Genomic DNA, 11,047 nt, shown 5'->3' with positions numbered 1-11,047 from the left:
GTAGTCCCACCCCAGGGTGTCCTGGTGGTACTCCCCCCCCCATAGGGTGTCCTGGTAGTCCCCACCCCAGGGTGTCCTGGTGGTCCTCCCCCCCCCAGGGTGTCCTGGTAGTCCCACCCCAGGGTGTCATGGTGGTACTCCCCCCCCCAGGGTGTCCTGGTGGTCCCCCCCAGGGTGTCCTGGTGGTCCCACCCCAGGGTGTCCTGGTGGTCCCCCCCAGGGTGTCCTGGTAGTCCCCCCCCAGGGTGTCTTGGTGGTCCCCCCCCAGGGTGTCCTGGTGGTCCCCCCCCAGGGTGTCCTGGTAGTCCCCCCCAGGGTGTCCTGGTGGTCCCCCCCCCCAGGGTGTCCTGGTGGTCCCCCCCCAGGGTGTCCTGGTGGTCCCCCCCCCCAGGGTGTCCTGGTGGTCCCCCCCCCCAGGGTGTCCTGGTGGTCCCCCCCCCAAGGTGTCCTGGTGGTCCCACCCCCCCAGGGTGTCCTGGTGGTCCCACCCCCAGGGTGTCCTGGTGGTCCCCCCGAGGGTGTCTAGTACTACTGTCACAGTCAGTACTACTGTCACAGTCAGTACTACTGTCACAGTCAGTACTACTGTCACAGTCAGTACTACTGTCACAGTCAGTACTACTGTCACAGTCAGTACTACTGACGGTGACAGAACACGTATAGTACACTGCGGTGGCAGTACACACACAGACATATATATATATATATATATATATATATATATATATATATATATATATATATATATATATATATATATATATATATATATATATATATATATATACACTCACACACGTTTACATACGCACACACACATATACATGCATGTGCACACACAAACCTACACACACACACACACCCACGCACACACAGCACGAGCAATGTTATCACAGTAAATCTCCGTTACCAACATTTCCAAGATAGTACTTTTGACCTCTCAGTAGATAATTAACAAATCAAATTAAACTATATAAACTGTTAAATCATGAATAAACTAACTTACATAGTTCTTATCATAGTGTTCTGCGCCAGGATGGCTCTTCAGGCAGCGACCGTGGACCTCATGTGGGTTGAGGACTACTTAGTGTGGGCGCTGATGCATCAGTGCAGCGTTAGCTGCGTGTTATTCAGATTGGTGTGCAAGTTGCCCTTCGCTGGGCTGTTGTTCAACGCCCCGCGCGAGCCCCTGCGGGAGTGGCAGGCCACGATGGGCGGCCGCATGCGGCGCCTGTTGGAGGCGCTGCCGGTGGTTGGCGCCCTGCCTCGTTACCTCCAGCTGCGCCGCAGGGTAAGGTTCCTCAGCACCTTCCTGTCGCAGGTTCACATCTTCCAGCGTTATTGTTGCGGCCTGATAGTGGTGGCGGCGGCCGTCTTCTGCCTCTACGTCGCCGGCAACGCTCTCGTCAGGCGAATGAGGGCGAAGACGAAGGAGGAAGGGAAGGTGAAGTTACCACGGGAGGAAGAGAAAGCCCAGGAGGAGAAGTTGCTCTCTCCTTCCTCCGCCGCCACCAGTGAGGAGGAACCTTTGAGGCTCTCTTCCACTGGCGAGGAGGAACAGACGCGGGTTTCCGTCGTTGATGATGAGGAACAGACGCGGGTCTCCGTCGTTGACGAGCTGGAACAGACGGAGCTCTCCTTCATCGACGAGCTGGAACAGACGGAACTCTCCTCCGTTGACAAGGACGAACAGGCGTGGCTTTACTCCGTTGATGATGAGGAACAGACGCGGGTCTCCGTCGTTGATGATGAGGAACAGACGCAGGTCTCCGTCGTCGACGAGCTGCAACAGACGGAACTCTCCTCCGTTGACAAGGACGAACAGGCGTGGCTTTACTCCGTTGATGATGAGGAACAGACGCAGGTCTCCGTCATTGAAGATGAGGAACAGACGCGGGTCTCCGTCGTTGATGATGAGGAACAGACGCGGGTCTCCGTCATTGATGATGAGGAACAGACGGGGGTCTCCGTCGTTGATGAGGAACAGACGCAGGTCTCCGTCATTGATGATGAGGAACAGACGGGGGTCTCCGTCGTTGATGATGAGGAACAGACGCGGCTCTCCGTCGTTGATGGTGAGGAACAGACTCAGGTCTCCGTCGTTGATGATGAGGAACAGACGCGGCTCTCCGTCGTTGATGGTGAGGAACAGACGCAGGTCTCCGTCGTTGATGATGAGGAACAGACGCGGGTCTCCGTCGTTGATGATGAGGAACAGACGCAGGTCTCCGTCATTGATGATGAGGAACAGACGGGGGTCTCCGTCGTTGATGATGAGGAACAGACGGGGGTCTCCGTCATTGATGATGAGGAACAGACGGGGGTCTCCGTCGTTGATGATGAGGAACAGACGCGGGTCTCCGTCATTGATGATGAGGAACAGACGGGGGTCTCCGTCGTTGATGAGGAACAGACGCGGGTCTCCGTCATTGATGATGAGGAACAGACGGGGGTCTCCGTCGTTGATGAGGAACAGACGCGGCTCTCCGTCGTTGATGAAGAGGAACAGACGCAGGTCTCCGTCATTGATGATGAGGAACAGACGCGGGTCTCCGTCGTTGATGAGGAGGAACAGACGCGGGTCTCCGTCATTGATGATGAGGAACAGACGGGGGTCTCCGTCGTTGATGAGGAACAGACGCGGCTCTCCGTCGTTGATGAAGAGGAACAGACGCGGCTCTCCGTCGTTGATGAAGAGGAACAGACGCAGGTCTCCGTCATTGATGATGAGGAACAGACGCGGGTCTCCGTCGTTGATGATGAGGAACAGACGCGGGTCTCCGTCGTTGATGAGGAGGAACAGACGCGGGTCTCCGTCGTTGATGAGGAGGAACAGACGCGGGTCTCCGTCGTTGATGATGAGGAACAGACGCGACTCTCCGTCGTTGATGAAGAGGAACAGACGCAGGTCTCCGTCATTGATGATGAGGAACAGACGCGGGTCTCCGTCGTTGATGATGAGGAACAGACGCGGGTCTCCGTCGTTGATGAGGAGGAACAGACGCGGGTCTCCGTCGTTGATGAGGAGGAACAGACGCAGGTCTCCGTCATTGATGATGAGGAACAGACGCGGGTCTCCGTCGTTGATGAGGAGAAACAGACGCAGGTCTCCGTCATTGATGATGAGGAACAGACGCGGGTCTCCGTCGTTGATGAGGAACAGACGCAGGTCTCCGTCATTGATGATGAGGAACAGACGGGGGTCTCCGTCGTTGATGAGGAACAGACGCAGGTCTCCGTCGTTGATGATGAGGAACAGACGGGGCTCTCCGTCGTTGATGATGAGGAACAGACGAGGGTCTCCGTCATTGATGATGAGGAACAGACGCAGGTCTCCGTCGTTGATGAGGAGGAACAGACGCGGGTCTCCTTCATCGACGAGCTGCAACAGACGGAACTCTCCTCCGTTGATGATGAGGAACAGACGCAGGTCTCCGTCGTTGATGATGAGGAACAGACGGGGCTCTCCTCCGTTGATGATGAGGAACAGACGCGGGTCTCCGTTGTTGATGATGAGGAACAGACGCGGGTCTCCGTCGTTGATGATGAGGAACAGACGCAGGTCTCCGTCGTCGACGAGCTGCAACAGACGGAACTCTCCTCCGTTGATGATGAGGAACAGACGCGGGTCTCCGTCGTTGATGATGAGGAACAGACGCAGGTCTCCGTCGTCGACGAGCTGCAACAGACGGAACTCTCCTCCGTTGACAAGGACGAACAGGTATGGCTTTACTCCGTTGATGATGAGGAACAGACGAGGGTCTCCGTCGTTGATGATGAGGAACAGACGCGGGTCTCCGTCGTTGATGATGAGGAACAGACGCGGGTTTCCGTCATTGATGATGAGGAACAGACGGGGGTCTCCGTCGTTGATGAGGAACAGACGCAGGTCTCCGTCATTGATGATGAGGAACAGACGGGGGTCTCTGTCGTTGATGATGAGGAACAGACGCGGGTCTCCGTCATTGACGATGAGGAACAGACGGGGGTCTCCGTCGTTGATGAGGAACAGACGCAGGTCTCCGTCGTTGATGATGAGGAACAGACGGGGCTCTCCGTCGTTGATGATGAGGAACAGACGAGGGTCTCCGTCATTGATGATGAGGAACAGACGGGGCTCTCCGTCGTTGATGATGAGGAACAGACGAGGGTCTCCGTCGTTGATGATGAGGAACAGACGGGGCTCTCCGTCGTTGATGATGAGGAACAGACGAGGGTCTCCGTCATTGATGATGAGGAACAGACGCGGGTCTCCGTCGTTGATGATGAGGAACAGACGAGGGTCTCCGTCATTGACGATGAGGAACAGACGCGGGTCTCCGTCGTTGATGAGCAGGAACAGACGATGGTCTCCGTCGTTGACAAAGAGGAAGAGACGACAGAACAGACTGTGCCGCCCGCAGGCAGTACGACTAGCGAAGTCTTGTTGGTCGTTATACAGATAAATCTGCGATTCCATCCGTGGGTCGTTTCCCGACTGGTCCTACGAGAGACGCTAGATAGGCTGTCCTTCGAAGCTGTTCTCCACATGAAAAACGACGAACAGCCGCTGGATGCAACCAGTGTTATCCTGTTCAGCATGAAATCCCAGACATCCCACACAAATAAGGTACGAGATGTTGACTGGCTGAGATCGCAACTTTTCCGACCTGCGGTACGAAAGCACCTTAAGGACTACAGTTATCTCCCAGTTGATGGCGATGGAAGTCACACACCGGAAGACGTCTCGGAGAGAATAGCGGCGGCCATCGCCTCGTTCGTCCAGGAGGTAATGCGCCATGAAAATACAGGTTGTCGCTGTCCCTACTTCGGCTTCCACAACCTCCGCCCCCCTCTAGGGCCGACATCCACCGTCCCTACTGGCCGGAATCCGTCCTCAACAGAGGCGCACTTGCGGCTCTCCGCCACTAGCGAGAACTCCTCGATGTTCTCCGCCACTAGCGAGGAGAAGTCCTCCATGTTCTCCTCCACTAGCGAGAACTCCTCGATGTTCTCCGTCACTGACGAGGAGAACTCCTCGATGTTCTCCGTCACTGACGAGGAGAAGTCTTCCATGTTCTCCTCCACCGGCGAGGAGTAGCCCGCGAACCGGATAAATGACCGGGATTGAGTGTTGTGTACGTTAGGTTGTACACAGGTTTGAATCGCTTGCTAGTGAGTGTACCCCAGGTACGCTATAGTGTGTACCCCAGGTACGCTATAGTGTGTACCCCAGGTACGCTATAGTGTGTACCCCCAGGTACGCTATAGTGTGTACCCCAGGTACGCTATAGTGTGTACCCCAGGTACGCTATAGTGTGTACCCCAGGTACGCTATAGTGTGTACCCCAGGTACGCTATAGTGTGTACCCCAGGTACGTTAGAGTGTGTACCCCAGGTACGCTATAGTGTGTACCCCCAGGTACGCTATAGTGTGTACCCCAGGTACGCTATAGTGTGTACCCCAGGTACGCTATAGTGTGTACCCCAGGTACGCTATAGTGTGTACCCCAGGTACGTTAGAGTGTGTACCCCAGGTACGCTATAGTGTGTACCCCAGGTACGCTATAGTGTGTACCCCAGGTACGCTATAGTGTGTACCCCAGGTACGTTAGAGTGTGTACCCCAGGTACGCTATAGTGTGTACCCCAGGTACGCTATAGTGTGTACCCCAGGTACGCTATAGTGTGTACCCCAGGTACGTTAGAGTGTGTACCCCAGGTACGCTATAGTGTGTACCCCAGGTACGCTATAGTGTGTACCCCAGGTACGTTAGTGTGTGTACCCCCCGGTACGTTAGAGTGTGTACCCCCCGGTACGTTAGTGTGTGTACCCCAGGTACGCTATAGTGTGTACCCCAGGTACGCTATAGTGTGTACCCCAGGTACGCTATAGTGTGTACCCCCGGTACGTTAGAGTGTGTACCCCAGGTACGCTATAGTGTGTACCCCAGGTACGCTATAGTGTGTACCCCCGGTACGTTAGAGTGTGTACCCCAGGTACGCTATAGTGTGTACCCCAGGTACGCTATAGTGTGTACCCCAGGTACGCTATAGTGTGTACCCCAGGTACGCTATACTGTGCACCCCAGGTACGCTATAGTGTGTACCCCAGGTACGCTATAGTGTGTACCCCCGGTACGTTAGAGTGTGTACCCCAGGTACGTTAGAGTGTGTACCCCAGGTACGTTAGAGTGTGTACCCCCGGTACGTTAGAGTGTGTACCCCCGGTACGTTAGAGTGTGTACCCCAGGTACGTTAGTGTGTACCCCAGGTACGTTAGTGTGTACCCCAGGTACGTTAGTGTGTACCCCCAGGTACGCTATAGTGTGTACCCCCAGGTACGCTATAGTGTGTACCCCAGGTACGCTATTGTGTGTACCCCAGGTACGCTATTGTGTGTACCCCAGGTACGCTATAGTGTGTACCCCAGGTACGCTATAGTGTGCACCCCAGGTACGCTATAGTGTGTACCCCAGGTACGTTAGTGTGTACCTCCAGGTACGTTAGTGTGTACTCCCAGGTACGTTAGTGTGTACCCCCCAGGTACGTTAGTGTGTACCCCCAGGTACGTTAGTGTGTACCCCCAAAGTACGTTAGTGTGTACCCCCAGGTACGTTAGTGTGTACCCCCAGGTACGTTAGTGTGTACCCCCAGGTACGTTAGTGTGTACCCCAGGTACGTTAGTGTGTACCCCAGGTACGCTAGAGTGCGTACCCCCCCAGGTACGCTAGAGTGCGTACCCCCCCAGGTACGGTAGCGTGCGTACCCCCCCCCCCCAGGTACGGTAGCGTGCGTACCCCCCCAGGTACGGTAGCGTGCGTACCCCCCCCCCCAGGTACGGTAGCGTGCGTACCCCCCCAGGTACGGTAGCGTGCGTACCCCCCCAGGTACGGTAGCGTGCGTACCCCCCAGGTACGGTAGCGTGCGTACCCCCAGGTACCTGTGGGGTACGCACCAGGTACCTGGGGTACACACGGTAGAGTGTGTACCCCAGGAGCGTGATGTTAGTTTGTAGGATCTGATGATAATTTGTTCATACTTGTATTTCTTTATTCTTTTAATGTTTGTAATAGATGTTTGTCTGTTGACAACTTGCTTTTGCACTTGTCCAGCTGATAAATTACAGATAGGAGAGATAAAAATTGTTGCAGGTCAGTCGACAGTACTAGTAGTAGTAGGCATCCATCAGTCTCAGGAGACTATGGGGAGTTGCGCTCTGGTTGTCGGTCTGGTAACAGCAGAAGTAAGAATACAGCTAGCATCACTGGATCTAACTATAAGCGTTTGTATTAACACCATGGATGTTAAAAGAAGCAGCACAGGCCCTCAGCATACCTCTAGCACTAATCATTAATGAGTCCCTTACAAGGGGGTGGGTATTGCCCAGATCCTGGAAGAAGGCTAATATGGTGCCAATCTACAAGAAAGGAGATAGAGAAGAAGCACGCCGATTGACAGTTGAGTTGCGGGCCCAAGAGAGCACATCTTCACTCACTGGAGGTCAGTGGGCAACTGAGGTGGCAGAGCTCCGGAGCAGCCGTCGCTGTTTGATTTCGGCGTGGGCTCGCCCAGAATGGGGGAGTACCCACCACAGCTGGACCGGCGCGGAGACCCGTCGGAGGGCTAGATTTAGTGTTGGCGTTAATTAGTTATGTTTTGTTAGGAAAACATTTTATTATTGCATGGTAATGGTCTTGCAGATTTGTATAGGAGAAGTTAGTGAAGGAACTTCACATCTGAAGAAGATGATGTGCTGAAGGAACTCCATGGATATAATGGAACTTGTAGTGTAGAGGAGCTACACGTTTCTTTTGTGAAGCCGTTTGGAGGAGCTTCACTGACATTCGAGTGGGACTTCATCACCTGATTTCGAGGACCCAGATAGATGTTCTCGGTAGTGGGCCTCGAGGAATAGAACAGAGAATCATATGGACATATTGAGATGTTTGAAGGAGCGCTTGATAGTATATTTGGCTTGAAACGCGCAGTGTAAGGTAAGAGATTGATTTATTTTTCGTTGAATATATATATATATATATATATATATATATATATATATATATATATATATATATATATATATATATATATATATATATATATGACAGAAAAAGTATGATTAATAATTCTAACACGAATTTTCTCAATATTTCTTATGTTTCTTTTTACCATCAAATCAATCAAAAATCAAATTACCAATTACAAAAATCAATCAACAGCCAATTAATGCACAACTATATTCTACCTACTTCGAGACTCCGAACCAATATAGAAGCATCAAGAGGAAGTATGGGCCAATTAGCCCTCTGCAGTTACTTCCATTCTTATGCTCTCTTATCCAACTAATACCCATTGTTTCGTGTTCTGTCTTGTATTTGCCACAAGTTTGTTCACCTCATCCAAAACTGTTGCACCATATCACCTCACCCAAGTACGAGTATATAAGACGGATAAACTGTTTAGTGTTAGTATAAGTAAGACTCTGTTTAGTGTTTTCAGGTTACAGTTGTGTGTGTAAGCTTGTCTTTGAAAATGTAATAAGTTATTACGAAACGCGTTCAAGGGTCGCGTCGGACTAGAAACAAAAATGAATTTTGGAGAATTGATTTTTCAATTACCATCGTCAGTTAAAAGAAAAATTGAGAAAATTCGTGTTAGAATTATTAATCTCACTTTTTCGGTCATATTTAACAACATATGTTTACAAGCAAAACATGCTACCAAAATATACTAATATATATATATATATATATATATATATATATATATATATATATATATATATATATATATATATATATATATATATGTATATATATATATATACATATATATATATTTGTATTAGCGGTTGGAGGCTGCACTGTGATATTACCTTTTTTTATGTATTTTCTTGTATAAGTTTTTAAGTAATAAATGTTTGTATGTTAACAACCGATTTTGGCCTCGTCCTGGAGAGGCTTCCAGGACAGTGAGAGAGAGAGACAGAGGGAGACGCACACACGGTTGCAAATTAGGTGACAGTGGACAATAACTCACTAAGGGGGATTTAGGAGATCATCCCACAACAAGGAGAGTGTGGGGGGAGTCACAGCGGCTCGAGTGGGTGTGTGTACTCATGACAACTAGGCCAGTTTGGAGCCGCACCCCTGAATAAAGGTAACACTGAACCCCTCTCCGAGAACAAGACGCAAGACAGGGTGATCTCCCAACTAATTGGAAGCACTCCAGTGTCCATTGCTGGTCGACTGATGGCGGAGGACATGTGGGTGCCGTGGTCGGTCATATTTTTATCGGGGAGTGGTTGGTGTGTCTGTCGGTAAGCAAGTATCAGTTTGGTTCAATAACCAGTTTTATATAATCCCCCCAACCTCTTGATACTCCCCGCCAGCACAACTTGGTAAGTACAAGCACACACACACACACACACACACACACACTAATGTGCTGCCCCCTGGTGACACACAACCTGCATTAATAACTGTAGCCCCATAGCGTCACCCGGGCCTTCCCGCGGGCCTGGCCCTCTTGGTCTCCATATATCTCCTTTATCCTAGCCACTGCTGACCGTGATTTATGGTGAGCGATCACTCTCTCCAGCGCCATGGGTGAGAGAAGCTGGAGAAGGGATAGGGAGAGTGGGAGCGGGGTGGGGTATGGATAGGAAAAGTGGGATAGGGACGTAGTGGAAATAGGGTGAGTGGAATAGGGGGTAGTGTGAGTAGGGAGAGTAGCGAGAGTGTAGTTGTTTGAGAGAGTAGGATAGAGACTGTGTTGAGGGGAGCGGGAAAGTGAGGTCATGGATTATAGGGAAGGAGGTATAAAGGTAAGAGGATATAGGGTGGGGTAGGGAGTGGATAGAGACGTAAGGGATGGGGAGGCCCACATTGAAGGGATAAGAAGAACAGGGGACAGTTAGCCGGCGTCCTTCACCTTAGACCCGGCTGCCACCACCCTGACCCACTTGTCATGCTGAGCTGAGACTCCTCGTACTGACCCGAATATTATATGTTGGCTCCAGTGCTTTAAGTAGCTGTGAGTGGTGTCACACACACACACACACACACACACACACACACACACACACACACACACACACACACACACACACACACACACACACACACACACACACAACATAGGAAACCAAGCGGTGACCAGATCGATCCGGTCTCTCTAGTTGTTTCATTGTTTTCAGTCTCTCTCTCACTCCCCCTCTCACCTCGCTTCCCGTATCTCCCCTTCTCCTATTCTCCATCATTCCTCCATTCTAAAACTTTATCTCGCCTCTCTTGCTCCTCCCGCTTGCTCCCCACCCCTCCCCCCCCCCCCCATCAAGGATGTGTCACCAAGTGTTGCCAATCATCAACACAAGAGCCGCCATTTAAAAAGCCGACTAGTTCAATACTCGTCACATGGATACAGAACAAGACGAACTACACTCAAGTGTAAACACGTTCGCGTCAGGGTGTCAATGAGCACCAGGAGCAAAATGTGAAAACATATTTTTTTTCGCGTTAAATCTCGTTGCAACAACAACAAAAAACCCGCGAAACAAAAACAGAAATCAAGGGACATCAACACAGATTCAGCAAACTGTAAAAATGAGAAACAAAAAAGTAAGTGATGAGATTAACGCGAGGGAGTTCTCCGCGACGTGTTCCGCGCCATTTAGAGTCAGAGCCCCGTGTTATAGTGTGGAGCCCAGACGTGTGGCGCGCGGCCTCGTGCCCTGGGGTAGCAGGGGGGGTTGCTGGGGTAGTAGGGGGGGTTGCTGGGGTAGCAGGGGGTTGCTGGGGTAGCAGGGGGGTTGCTGGGGTAGCAGGGGGGTTGCTGGGGTAGTAGGGGGTTGCTGGGGTAGCAGAGGAGGTTGCTGGGGTAGCAGGGGGGGGGGTTGCTGGGGTAGCAAGGGGTTGCTGGGGTAGTAGGGGGGTTGCTGGGGTAGCAGGTTGGGTTGCTGGGGTAGCAGGGGGGGTTTCTGGGGTAGCAGGGGGGGTTGCTGGGGTAGCAGGGGGGTTGCTGGGGTAGCAGGGGGTTGCTGGGGTAGTAGGGGGGGTTGCTGGGGT

General features: G+C 51.8%; 1 protein-coding gene across 1 annotated transcript; it reads left to right on the top strand.

The window, feature by feature from the left end:
* The first annotated feature begins 1,036 nt into the window (after positions 1-1,036).
* Positions 1,037-5,080, top strand: LOC138365260 (nestin-like). Its single transcript, XM_069325532.1, has one exon. The coding sequence runs from the start codon at positions 1,037-1,039 to the stop codon at positions 5,078-5,080; it is 4,044 nt and encodes a 1,347-aa protein (XP_069181633.1).
* The last annotated feature ends 5,967 nt before the right edge of the window (positions 5,081-11,047 follow it).

The sequence above is a fragment of the Procambarus clarkii genome, chromosome 16 (genome assembly GCF_040958095.1).
Source record: "Procambarus clarkii isolate CNS0578487 chromosome 16, FALCON_Pclarkii_2.0, whole genome shotgun sequence".
Lineage (NCBI taxonomy): Eukaryota > Metazoa > Arthropoda > Malacostraca > Decapoda > Cambaridae > Procambarus > Procambarus clarkii.
The sequence above is the reverse complement of the archived record's forward strand: the minus strand, read 5'-3'. Positions and strand labels throughout refer to the sequence as shown.

Excerpts from the sequence above, each read along its gene's own strand:
- LOC138365260 (XM_069325532.1), top strand. The coding sequence starts at position 1,037 with ATGGCTCTTCAGGCAGCGACCGTGGACCTCATGTGGGTTGAGGACTAC.